This window comes from Indicator indicator, chromosome 6 (genome assembly GCF_027791375.1).
Source record: "Indicator indicator isolate 239-I01 chromosome 6, UM_Iind_1.1, whole genome shotgun sequence".
In the NCBI taxonomy this organism is placed as follows: Eukaryota; Metazoa; Chordata; class Aves; order Piciformes; family Indicatoridae; genus Indicator; species Indicator indicator.
The window spans coordinates 19,965,586-19,979,310 of record NC_072015.1 but is presented as its reverse complement, the minus strand read 5'-3'; the positions used below and the strand labels follow the sequence as shown (position 1 = coordinate 19,979,310).

General features: G+C 38.0%; 1 protein-coding gene across 1 annotated transcript in view; it reads right to left on the bottom strand.

Moving 5' to 3' along the window:
* Positions 1-13,725, bottom strand: part of CTNND2 (catenin delta 2) — a 492,311-nt gene that overhangs the window by 370,428 nt on the left and 108,158 nt on the right. The window contains exon 2 of the mRNA XM_054381916.1: positions 3,671-3,783. Coding sequence (XP_054237891.1) covers positions 3,671-3,783 — 113 coding nt within the window. The remainder of the gene's footprint in view (positions 1-3,670; positions 3,784-13,725) is intronic.

Here is a 13,725-nt window from a genome sequence, read left to right as displayed (position 1 = left end):
ATTTATACTTTGCAGGCTGAGCAATGAACTGCTCAGTTTGCCAACAGGGAAACCATGGCATGAAAGAGTTCCCTAAGCTTTGTCCTGCTTCATGGTCTAAGCATTTTATTCAGCCTAATCAGAACCCATTAATTTCCCTTTGATTCACAGCCAAGAACCTGTTCCTGAAGAGAAGTCACTCAAGTCCTCCTGGTGCAATTCCTAGGAAAGGTAGTCCTCTAACCCTCCAAAATTTATTACCAATCAAGGATATGACAAAGAAAATTTACTTGGGGCTTTTTGATGAGACACAGCTGTGAGACAGGTAAGCACAGAAATTATGAACTCTCTTGAAGCTCTGGTGTTTCCTCACATGCCCAGAATCTTTAAGGTTAGCAAATGGTCCCATGGAAGCATTTGTATCCCTTTAGTTGAGCAAGACTTGTTGCAATGAGACCTTTAGATACAGCAGTCAGTCCTGGCTAATTGATCCAAGCTCTTCTGAGCAAAGTGCACAGCTACAGGCAAACTACAGCACAGAGCTACCACTTCGTATCTCAGAAGTTGCCAGATCTCTTCTGGCTACTTAGTCCTGCCTCTCACCAGGCTTGATCAATCTAAGCTATGGAGCTATACCACTGTAATATATGATTCCTCTTACGGATCTAGGCTGTATAACTCTGTGCAGAGTTTCACTGTGGTGTACAAATTCAACACCACATTGCTTTCTGGATCCCAATTTCTGTGACAAGGAAAGGTTATATAGAACTCTTTAAGGATTGAAAATTGAACCGCCACATGGAGCTACACAGTACAGATGGATACGCAACTCCTTACGGGCCAAGTGTCAGAGAGGCACAATGAGTACAGAAACCAACACTGAAGCCAGAAATAACAAGCCTTTAGTGTATTCTTAAAAACCTGGTTTTGAGGGCACAATCTTAAGACATATTGGAAGACTCCATGAAACTACTATCCCAAAGAGGTAAAGCTGAGATCAGTTCTCCTGGCATCTCTACAACAAAGCACACTATAAATACTTATATAATAATAATTATAAAGCAACTGCTCAGTTGCTTTAGAATCATAGTATCATAGAATGGTCCAGGTTGGAAAGGACCTCCAAAGGTCATTTAGTCTAATCCCCTCTGCAGTAAGCAGGGGCATCATCAACTCGATCAGGTTGTCCTGAGCCCTGTTGAGCCTCACGTTGAGTATCTCCAGGGATGGGGCCTCAACCACCTCCCCAGGCAACCTGTTCCAGTGTTCCACTACCCTCATGGTAAAGAATTTGTTCCTAACATCCAATCTAAATGTACTCTGGTTTGAAGCCATGGCCCCTTGTCCTATCACTACAAGCCTTTGTAAACATGAACAAGACAAATTCCTTTTAGATATTTTGAGTGAATTAATTTAAAGCAGCCAGAAGAGGAAATAAACGTAAAATAAATCTAACTTTCCAGTATTAAAATATGCTGATTACAATCAGTCCAGTTTGATTATTCCCTGATAAGGAAAATCACCTGAATAATAAACCTATGTGTCATCAGACAATGGTGACACAACTGAAGGATGCACATTCACTTCTACTGGAGACTTACAGGTAGGATTTCAAATTGAATAACGAGAGTGTTTAAAATAAATGCAATTGATTTTGAGTTGGTTTTAAAAGGTACTTTATCAATAAAAGCTTAGTAATAGCAGCCATATTTCTGATTTTAGTTTGTGTTCTGCCAGAAAATAATGTTGAAACCAATTTATTAATTATTCAGTATCTGAATAAGATAAAGATAGCAAAATCTTCAAATTACCCTTTATCAGTAAGAAACTTCTTCTAAAAGCATTTAGTATTACCACAAAACAAGTTGCCTTGTTCTAAAGCAGCTGTGTCTAAAAACTTAAGTTTCACAGTGGGTTTTATCTATGAAAAAAAGTATTTTTAAGCAAGCATCGTCTGCCCCTACAGACTCCACAAGACTTAAAGACATTAGATAATTTTTTTATTAACATGTCTTATTCCACCTCTTAAGTCTTTATTTTCCTAGTCTTTGTTGTGCTGTATTATGTCAAAGGAACATTCTCATATCTCAATGAGCACAGGAAAGTCAGGAGAACAGCCAAACTGGTACTTGCCTTCAAACTTCTGGGGCAAATTACAGATGTCAAAATTTTGCATTAAATCTCATTTATTCTAGGTACTAGTTTACTCCACAGAGAGACGAGTAGCCAAAATATTAAACTTCTCAAATAAATGGAACCTCTCAAGAAACAGCTAAGTGACCTTGATACCACTCATGACTCCGACGTATAACTTTACCACTAGTAAAGAAGTTTACAAAGAAAAGAATTCCTTTCAAACATGAAATTTCCCCATCTCTGTATTACTGGCTGGAACAATCCTAAAAGAATAGCACTATTCAAACATAGTTTCATTATTCAAATATAGTTCAGATAGCTTTATTGAAAGGTGCTCATATCACACGTACAATGTAAAGTGCTGGGCAAGTGCACTTAAGGTGCAAATATAGTACTGCACTGCATTGCCAAGCATTACCTACTCTGTGCTTAAATAATTCTACGTAATGTAGTTTCTCTAATGTTAATGTAAGCCTAGTTGGTGAGGAATATTATGAAGAATCAAATAAGACTTTAACTTAGGGAGTTAATTCTCACTTGATTTATCAGGACTATTTATATTTAAGTCAATGTCATGTACAGCTTCTGCTGAGTAAGTGGTATATTCTTCTGACATTTTAATTAAACTGTTACATTCAGTATTTTTGTTGCATAGTTGACATTCTAATGAATAATTATCTCCTACTTATCATGAAAAGGAATCCATAACTGGTAGTGATAGATATTTTCTGTAATTTTTTAAAGTAGTATCACACAGAACCTGGCACTAAGCTTGGCATATCGTACCTAATCTTACATACCCAAAAGTTATCACACCTAATATTTCCATTGATAAAAACAGAAGACAGTCTATATGGCATTTATTTTTCTTGATCACTGAAATTCAAGATATTACCGTCTTTAATTTATTAGGTTCGCCTGAGAAAACAAAGAAATTAACATTAAGTAGATCAAAACTGCAAACTCTTTACTTATACCAAACTGATGAAGAGACCAGCTTTTGTTAGACCTTCTTAAATAATCTCACCATCACCCAAACAATGTACCAGAACTATTTCTTAAATTGAAGTCATTGCTTAAAAAAGGAGACTGACTGAAATCATATCATTACATTTTGACATCAGGTCAGCAGAGCTTTAATAATTCTAAATCTTTTAATACCCTGAATGATGAAATTATGATAAAACAGGTTCACAAAACTTACCGATGTCTTTCTGCAAATATGCAGCTAAAAAGCTCTGGCTGAAAATTACAGCTGTATTGGTAGTTGAAAGAGTAGTTTTGCTGTTAATCCATTCAGACTACAGCAAATCAATGAATTACAAAAGTAACTGTTTTGTTACTGGACAAACCAGATATCAAACCACATGAAATGAAGTCTCTTCTTGTGATTTTCTTTTTCAAAAGCAGATCAAAATGCAAATTTTAAAACTCTACTAAAACCTCACACTCCTTGGTGTATAAATTTTTAGAAGATAATCAATCTTCTTCTCGACAGTAATTAATAATGACAAAATTCATTCTATTACAAAGAAATTAACAATTTGTACTTTACCTAATGCTGCTCATGCTTCCAGTTTCTGATCCAAGCTTACATCTCTCCAGCTGGCTAGCGACAATCTGACGTTCAGCCTCAAGTTCTCGAGTCAGTCTCTCAAACTGCAGTTCCTAAAATATAAATTAATTCATTTGCTTTGACTTCTCTTGAGATTAAGGAATTTCAGTACATAAAATTATAATTTGTATGAGTACTGTTAGTATCATACAGAATCATACGGAATCATCATAAGGAAACTTAGGTTTTTCCCTCTTTAAATACATTCATAGTTCAGATTTTTGTGGTAACACCTACTTGTTCCTTCCTTCACTCTAACGATATATGTCATAGAATGAGCTAGTTTATCAGGAATGGAATTTTCAAACACATTAAACTGTGTAGGCATACATCAAAATAATTCACAGTTCATGTAGACTTCTTATTGGTCTTAACAAGCTGATCTAAGTATGAACACGAGAAGGTTTTGTGTTACTTAAAAAAAGATGCAAAGTTCTACAGATGATCATGCTGTGACAAAAGCTTTTGTACTTAAAAACATAACTGTAACAGTACACACCAGTGAATAAAAATAAATAGAAGTGTTTGTGTTCAGTTCATTCTGAACAGCTTAATTTCTTCATGTAATGATGTGCAGAAGGGAAACTCAAGTAGTTTTGGACAAAAAGTCATGATAAAATCTTACCAGTAATTGCATGCATCTCCTCTTACTCTGTCAAGGAAGCCAAACATATCTCACTAGATAAGATTTATCCAGAGCTTCCAATTGTACTTATAAAGAGCTCTTGGTTTTATACACAGAAGACTACATTTTTATAATTACGAGAGAGACAAAAAAAAAAAAGCAGCAAAACTAATCCAAGTAAAATCTTCCTTTTCTCTGAGTTTATTGAAGGCTGAAAGAGAAATATTTTGAGAACCACAGAATCACAGAACGTTAAGGGTTGGAAGAGACCACGAAAGATCATCTAGTCCACAGCAGGATCACCCATACCAGATCACACAGGAATGCACCCAGGCAGGCCTTGAATATCTCCAGAGAAGGAGACCACACAGCCCCTCTGAGCAGCCTGTTCCAGTGTTCCATCACCCTCACAGTGAAAAAAAAAATTTTCTCATGCTTACATGGAACTTTCTATGCCTCAACTTCTACCCATTGCCCCTTGTCCTGTCATTGGGCATCACCAAGAAGAGCCTGACCCCATTCTCTTGGCACTAATACTTTACAGATTTCTAAACATTAATGAGGTCACCACCCCTTAGTCTCCTCTCCTCCAAGCTAGAGTCCCAGCTCCCCCAGTCTCCTCATAAGGAAGAAGTTCCACTCCCCTAAACATTTTTGTGCCTCTGTGCTGGACTCTTTCAAGCAGTTCCCTGTCCTTCTTGAACTTGCCCAGAACTGGGCACAATATTCCAGATGCAGCCTCACCAGGGCGGAGTAGAGTGGGAGGAGAACCTCTCTTAGACTACTAACCACAGCCCTTCTAATACACCCCAGAATGGCATTGGCCTTCTTGGCCACAAGAGCACATTGTTGGCTCATGGTCAACCTTCCATCCACTAGGACCCCAGATCCTTTTCCCCTTCACTTCTCTCCAACAGGTCAGTCCCCAGCCTATACTGACACCAACACTTCTTTCAAGGTGCAAGACTCTACACTTGCCCTTGTTGAATTTCATTAAATTTCTCCCTGCCCAGCTCTCCAACCTAAGTCTCACTGAATGGCAGCACAGCCCTCGGGTGTGTCAGACACTCCACCCAGTTTTGTGTCATCAGCAAACTTGCTGACAGTGCACTCGGTGCCCTCACCCAGGTTGTTGATGAATATATTGAACAGTCCTGGTCCCAGTACTGACCCCTGAAGGACTCCACTAGATGCAGGCCTCCAACTAGACTCTGTCCCATTGGCCACAACTCTCTGACTTCTTTCCTTCAACCAGTTTACAATCCACCTCGCTACCAGATCATCCAGATGACATTTCCTCAGTTTAGCTGCAAGGATGCTGTGAGAGATGGTGTCAAATGCTTTACTGAAATCAAACCACATCCACTGCTCTACCATCACCTGTGAGAGTGACTACTTGACTATTTGAGAGTGACTATAGTTGAATAAATCCATACGTTTAGATTTCAAGCAGCTGTTACAGCACAAGAAGACGGAAACTAGAAAGAGTGTTTGCTTACATTTTATAACAATAAGCACTGAACATGATTCCATCATTTGTCTTATTTGTTCTGTATATAATCATCTTCACCAGTTCATGCCATGTTATCTTCACAACCTTCTATGATTTATCCGAATTAAGCTAATGGGAACATCAAAATTAAAAACAAATTCATACCGACCAATTATGGAAATCTGTTGTCAAGACAATTGCAGAATGAGGAACTGCAGAAACTACATCAGAACGTCAAAATTAATTTACTTAATGCCATGACAAGGGCAGCTTCATGGACTGTGCTATAATGAACAATACCTAGGCAAGCATAAATGCAAAAGCACTGCAACATGAGATGACCAGTCTTACAGACCTTAGCACCATAAAGGATGTGAGGATGAGAAGCCAACAGAAAAACTAGAGATAATGATGACAGTAATCCAGAGAAATCACTCAAGAGAATACCTTGGAAAGGTAGGAACTTCATGGTCACTTTATCAAATTATTTTGTAGCAATAAAAAGAGTATGTATCTGCTAGGGCCTGAAGCAATTTGGTGGTATTTGTCCACTACTTGAGGAGTTTTGTAAAAAATATTAATTATTCCTGAGGCTGCAATTGAACATGGTAATGGTTTAAATCAGAACAAAGCAGGTCAAATGGAACCAGCAGGTTTACCTGCGTATTTCTATTTTCCCAATGCAGAAGTGAGGGAAAAGTAACACACAAAACCTTGGGACTGAGGCACTTAAAAAAAAGTGAGGTAAGAATAGAGTTTACTGAGCAAAATGTATGATTCCCTTAGCCTATTTGCAGAAAAAGCACATCGCAAAGTAGCAGCAAGCAGAAGCAACCGAGTCAAAAGCCTGAGCCAGAAAACTACTCCTCCATCCCTCCTTGTCCTGCTGCCATCTCAGCGGAAAAAAACCAGTACCCAAGAACCTGGAACCTAGAAGCAGCAACTGAAACAGGACCCTCCCATGTGACAATCTGAACTTCAAACCCCATGATACTTTGCTCTAGCCAGTACTTTCATTTTTGAAGCTGGCATGGCTGCAGCATGGTATGAATAACAGCAGCAGATTCAACTCAATCCATGGCAATCATAATTGCCTTTTCAGTATGAGATTTAATGCTCTATCTACCCTCTGCTGCCACCAAAACTTCAAGTGTCAAATAAGACTTCAGTCAGGTCATATGTTCACAGTGGTCCAGAAAGTGAATAAGCCTGGTGAATATCTTCACAGCCTTCAGACAGGTTAAGAACTCCTGAGCTCAAGGCATGTGAAGGTATTTGACTACTTGATCGGTATTGACTCATGTCAATGTTGGGAGAGGTAAAACAGGTCAAAAGAATTTGGCTGATATTCAGAGCTGATCTAACTTTACTCGGTCCTTTACAATCGTAAAGTAATCTTTCAGTCTTTTCACAGAGATGTGTATTGATGCTGAGCCAAAGACATAGGAAAATCAGCAGAGAGAGCAAAAAACAGCTGATACAAGAATATATTGAAATTGAGGTTGAATAGCTTTGCAGATTTATTGAATTCCCAAGAATCTTGAGGTCATAACATCAAAACAGGAAAAGTGTTTAGCTTTTGACTGTAAATATGCTATATGAAACCAAATTGGTGCACTGATGATCATTTGAACTTTCAAATACAGACAAATAACAGCACTATTTATGTCAATGAATCCCTGGTGAGATGAATAGAGAAAGCCTGATTACAGCTATGCAAACAAATAAATTGTATTCTGGATTGAAGTCTTTCACAGGAGTATCTTAACAACCACAGAACTTCCTGAAGTACATAAGCTGTAGAAATGTACAACATTGGTCATTGTAACCTATTGAACAAGAAAAAAAAAAAGTACCTCAGTTAATGGCACAAGTAGTATTTGCATATTGCTATGCACATCCTATAGCACGATGCCTAATTCCACATACTGCACATTCAAGCAAATGGCATTACTTAGAGTGGTGCTGCTAATGAAGTGTTTTTAATGTATTTCACTTGACATGCAGCAGCAGCTAAAATTGGGGCACATATTTCCTGAGGAAAATGGCAAAACCTAGGGAAGTTTAACATGGTGGAAATCCAGGGACAGTAGCAGACACTAACCAGGCCTGACATCCCATCCCATAACTAAGAGGAGAACAGAATGTCTTAGTGCTTTGAAACAGGATAAAAACATCACTAGCAAAGCCCCTATCCGTCTGACACTGGCTGTTGTTCAGAAGTTTCAGAACTGGGCTGTAGAATATACCATTTGATTCTTCCAGCTTATCAGCTTTCTCCATTGAACTGTGTTTAGACTTGTACTGTTAAGCTTTTTCACTGGATTGTTTCATTCTTACCTTTTGCTGCATAACTCAGGGGTAAGGGAAAAAGCTCACAACTAAGTAATAATCAGATGAGCAGAGAGGTGGTAAATTTGAAAACTCAGTGGTGGATATGTTGCTGCAGGATCTTACTGAATGTCAAAAAAATTGAGATAACCCCCCCCAGTGATTTGTTAATAGCTATGACTGCACTTCTACCCAGCTGACATCATCATGAAGGACTCCATTTATTGAGGGCAGGAGTACCATTCAAAGGAACCTTGACAAGTTGAAGGAACAGGCCAGTGATGGTGTCATGAAGATCAAGAAAGAAAAGTGAGGATGGAATCCCATATAACAGTAAAGCATCTCCTCTGAAAGGACTTGGGGGGGGTTGGTGGACAAGAAGTTGTGACTCATCGGTGCATTCCTGTCGTAGTGATGGCCAACCACTTACTTTACTGTATCAACAAAAGAGCTACTAGCAGAACAAGGAATGATTATTCCCTTTCATTTGCTGCTCCTGAAGCTGTAACCTGAGCACAATGCCTGGCTTCGTGCCATCACAAGAGACATGACAAGATTTTGAAGCAAGACCATCAGAGAGCCACAAAAAAGATTGGAAGACTGAAATGGATGCTGAATAGAAGCTGAAGGAATTTGGTCTGTTATGCATGGACAAGAGAAGGTGTAGGGAGACTTTCACTTCTTAATGGGGAATTACAGTGAAGATATCACCAGGCCCCTGTCTGTGGTCCACAGCAAATAGCCAAAAGCAACAGTCACAAGCTGCGATGAGTTGAATTCTGATAGATACAAGGAAAAAGCCCACAAACATACTAAAAAAAAAGAACCAAACCCAAACAACACAGAAAGGGTAGTTGAACACTGGAACAGGCTGCCCAGGTAGGTTGTAGAATTTCTATTCTTGGAGATATTGAAAGTTGGCCTCCAATCTGATCTAAAATTGAAGCTAGATCTGTTTGGAGTAGACATCCAGAGGCCACTTTTAACTTAGTTTTCCACTGTTTTAGAACTGCCGAGTTCTGGAATTTTTTCCAAGGCTTTATGCTAACCTGCATTATGGATTAGAGATCAGTGGCTATCAAACTGTCTGATCATCATCATCATGCTTACATAAAGACACATTTGACTTGATGTATGTGCTAGTATTGTATCAGCCTGAACCTGTACTTCTCTAGCTTATTCCCTCACTCGATCTGAGGATTTTAGCAATCCATGCTTCTTGATAGGAGATTAGCATGGCATCTGAGCTATTGTGCATATGGAGTACTTATGGGGTAAAGAAATAGTTTGCCTGATTATGGTGTTTCAAAAATAAACTATTCCTTTTATTCATGTAAGAATACTTCAGATAAGTTCCTTTCATGCCTTTCAAACTATTACATAAATCAGACCCTATTTTAATTTCTATTATTAGTACCCTGATATAAACGAGGTCACAATTGCATCGTGTTTTAGCTCTCCAGGCATATTGCCCTACTCTTTGTGAGTTACAGACAAACTTTGCTCTCTGAAGGCACACTTCCCAACTGCCTGGACTTCTGTTCCTAGAGAAACTGTATTATTTCTTCTCCAGCACAATCACCAAAGTTATTAAAATTATCTCTATTTTTTCTGTTACAAATTGCCTGTTCCTTTTTTACCCCTTTTTCTTTCTTCTCTCCGTTTTGTATTCAGCTTTAGTATTTTAGCTTACTCCTTCCTTCTCCTTCTCACTGGCTTTTGCATCCCTTGCCAACACTCTCAAATGGTTTAATCATCCACCATGATTGCTGCACTATTCCACTTCCACCCATACAAACTACTTCAGTTCCCAAAGTAATAAAGTATAAATAAAAGCCTTGGAGTGTTAGGATATAATTAGAGCTGCTAAGAGCTTTCCTACTACTAAACTAAAATTTTAGAACTACTAAAACCTTTCTTTTGCTTTTCCACCCTCTGCAGCAGCAAATTAAGGGTGATGTGAGATAAATTTACTTTCTAACTCATTAGCTTTGACTTGCTTCAAGGCTTATTGTTATTAATTGTAAAGCTCAATTTGGTAGCACAAAAAAACCTCAGACATGGTGGATCTTCTCCAAGAAAAAAGTGAGAGAAACAACTAGAGGTTAGTAGCAGACCTTAACTCTTTGATGTCACACTGTCCTGAGCTTGTCATTCTTATTTAGTTCTCTGTTTTCCAGGCAAAAAGATACACTGTGTCTAAGTGGAGGGGAAAAAGGGGTAATTCCTTTTACACAGTGATTTTTAGAGCCTGACTTTGCATGTTCAGTAATTCTTAATATAGCAGACAGAACTGTGGATTGATGGCTTTAACCTTGATTTTCTAATACTGAACTGTAGGGCAATTTTGTTGTGAAAGGAGCAACACAGGCCTGCTGCAGCTGGATGATGCTTTATGATGATGTAAAAATATTTATATGGTTTAAAAACATGCAGAAGTTAAGAAAATGAAACATAGTTTCAAAAACTGAAACTTTAAAAACTGCTCTAGACATTGAAGCACTAAGAAAACCTTTTTTGAATCTGACAACATATTCAGCTTCTAGTCTCCCTTTCTTTGATCTGATCTCTGGTCTGATTTGCATTATGCTAAATGTCAGCAATAGCTGCAGAGGTGTCAGTATACACACCAACATATGTGGATACCAGTAACACATGACACTTCTTGTGCAGTCTGACTACATGTTTAGAGATCTGAAGTCTTCTCAGCATTTTATTCATGGAGTTTTCCAGTGCTCTATTTATGCACCTCTAAACTAGTTCTCCCTTCCAGACTTTTGAAGATATATGTCACCCTAGACACTGCATACAGATGGAGAGTCAACGTTATAAATCATTAGCTTTACACTTCCACAGAATGCTTAGAGACCTTTAGTCCTTTCCTTTTCTTCTGCTTCCACTGGAGAAATTATTCTGGTGAACAATTTTCTCTTTTGATTTTCTTTGCCTTATAAGACAGACTGATTTCTCAATCCGAACATAGGATGTCAGTGCTACACATCCAAGAACAGGCTCCATAATTTACAATCATCCTTCAATCTCCAAATTAATTAGGATACTAGATCTGAAGATTGCCATGGGTAGCTATTAAAAAGCTAGTCATTAGCATGCTAGAAAGGGATTCAAAGGTTATCTAACAAAGCAAGATGGGGTTTTGGGGATTTTTTGGGGTAACCTAATGTATGCAAATGAATGTCTATAGGATTTCACTTTTTCTTGTCCCATAACTAAAAACATGGAAGCCTGATTTTCTGCATACTTCCAAGATCTAGTTTGCTACACTGAATGTGGATGGACTTTCAAATAAACAAAGGATTACAATGAAATTGTAAGGAAATTCAGCACAGACACATTGATGTTTGTAACCCAAACCTTCTAGTATTCTAGCAGACAGTATATTGATTAGTCAAATAATTCACTTATTTCTACTACTATTAAGTATTAAGGAAAAAGACAGGTTTTCAAACAACATGGGCTAAAAACTATGAACTCAAGGACTGCAAACTCTTGAGATTTTCACATTTTCTCTACTAGATGATTCTCTGGCAGTAGCAGTTAACTTTAATAAACCAAACTATGCTTTTGAGTCTTTCCTGGTTTATTACATCTTTTATTACAAAGAAGAAAACTAGTAAAATAATTAGGCAATTCATTCTGTTTCTGACTACCCTGCAGAAACAGCACAGATTTAGAAAATTCCCATCAGATTCATACTGTTCCTTATGATAGGAAGAAACCATTAGTAATGAAAATGTTAGTTTTAAGAAGTGCCATTATGATCTTATTCTCCTAATAATGCAAGATGCAATTCTTGACTTGGTCTCAGGTAATGCACAGAAGATGATCGGACACTTTGCAGCTGCGAAACCACTCTATAAGTGAACATTCTGTACTCAGATCCAAAATTCCTATAGAAGGCAGAAAATCTGCCAGTTATGAGCCATGCAAAAAGAGAAAATATGCAACATAAAATTCAAAAGTTTGTTTAAAGTTAAGAGTAAAATCCTCACAGGCAGTATTGAAAATATCTGATGCCCCTCTATTGGAAGCACAGAGCCAACACAGTATGTCAAGAAAAGCTTAAGATGTATCAATAAGAAGATAGCAGAGTTAAACAGAAGGGCAAATGAAACAAGTTAGAAATATGAATAATACCCTTTGGAAAAAAATTATATAATTTTCAAATGGAGAAAATAAAGGACCATAAATGCTGGCAAGTTAAATATAAAAACACAAGACAGCAGAATATGATTCCAAGGGGCAAATAGCCAAAGGCACTGAAGAAAAAAACAAATCTTTCTTCAAATGCAGGAGCAAGAAGCTGCCTGGAAAGTCTGTAGAGCCACTGGGTGATCAGGATATAAAAGGGTTCATTGAAGAGAAACTAAATGATTCCTTCAGAATGTTTTTTGCTATTTTATGGGAAATTCCCATGCTAAAAACTCACTGAGGGAGTCTTATTAGAGGATCTGCCTGAAATTGAAGGGTCTGTAGAATAGGTTGTGAAACAAACTGACAAAGCAAAGAGTAACAAATTGGAAGGTCAGGTGGTAATCACTCAAGAGTTCTAAAGCAACCAAAAATAGGTAACTTAGAGCAGTTGTTGTACCTGAGAACTGAAAGACACCAAATACAATGCCAGTTTCCACAGAGATCTATGAGATTACAGAGCAGCAAGTTGTATTCAGCAAGTTAGTGGTGCCCATAAGATAGAACAGAAGTACTGGACACTGACATAAACATGAACTACTTATCCAAAGCTTTCTCTATAGGTAAGTGCTTGTTTAAATAGGAGGTCAAGATTAGAAACAGGTGGTAAATCCTCATAGTTGAAGGTGTCCACTAGTGAAGTTCTGGTTCTGTGTTCCACAACGTTATATATATATATATATATATATATATATATATATATATGACTTTACATGTGAGTGAACAATAGAGTGACCCAGTTTGGCAACAATATAAAATAATGCAGGAAAACATGACTGATGTGTGAGAACAGATAATTTTAGGATGTTTTCACAGCCTGAAAAAGCAGGACACAAAATGGGAGATGAAATTCCCTATAGGTATACAGGAAGGGATCATTGTGGAGCAAAATCAATCCTAGCTTCATATGCCCTTCAGTTGCCTGGAAATGCTTCTAAGAGTTGCATACTCTCTCCCAGAAACATAAGGCTGACTGGTTTGTAGTTTTCTGGATCTACCTTTCTGCTCTTTTTGTGGATGGCTGTAATGCTCCTTCGTTCCCAGACTATAGCATTTCCACTTAATTCCATAACCCTTCAAGATACTAAGGAGTACTTCTGCACTATCAGCCAACTTTCTCAACACTCTCAGCTGCACCCTCCTTTGCAGATGGTACAGATGGTCCCTCATCTAGCATCAGTGGTTTGCCATTTGCTGCAATGTTGCTTCTAGACAGAGTTTTGGGGGCTGACATTGTCTGTGAATACAGGCTGAGTGCCTTAGCCATTTCTGTGCCATTTTTGAGAAATTCACTGGCCCTATTCAGCAGCATGCCTACATCTTTCTTGTACTTCTGCT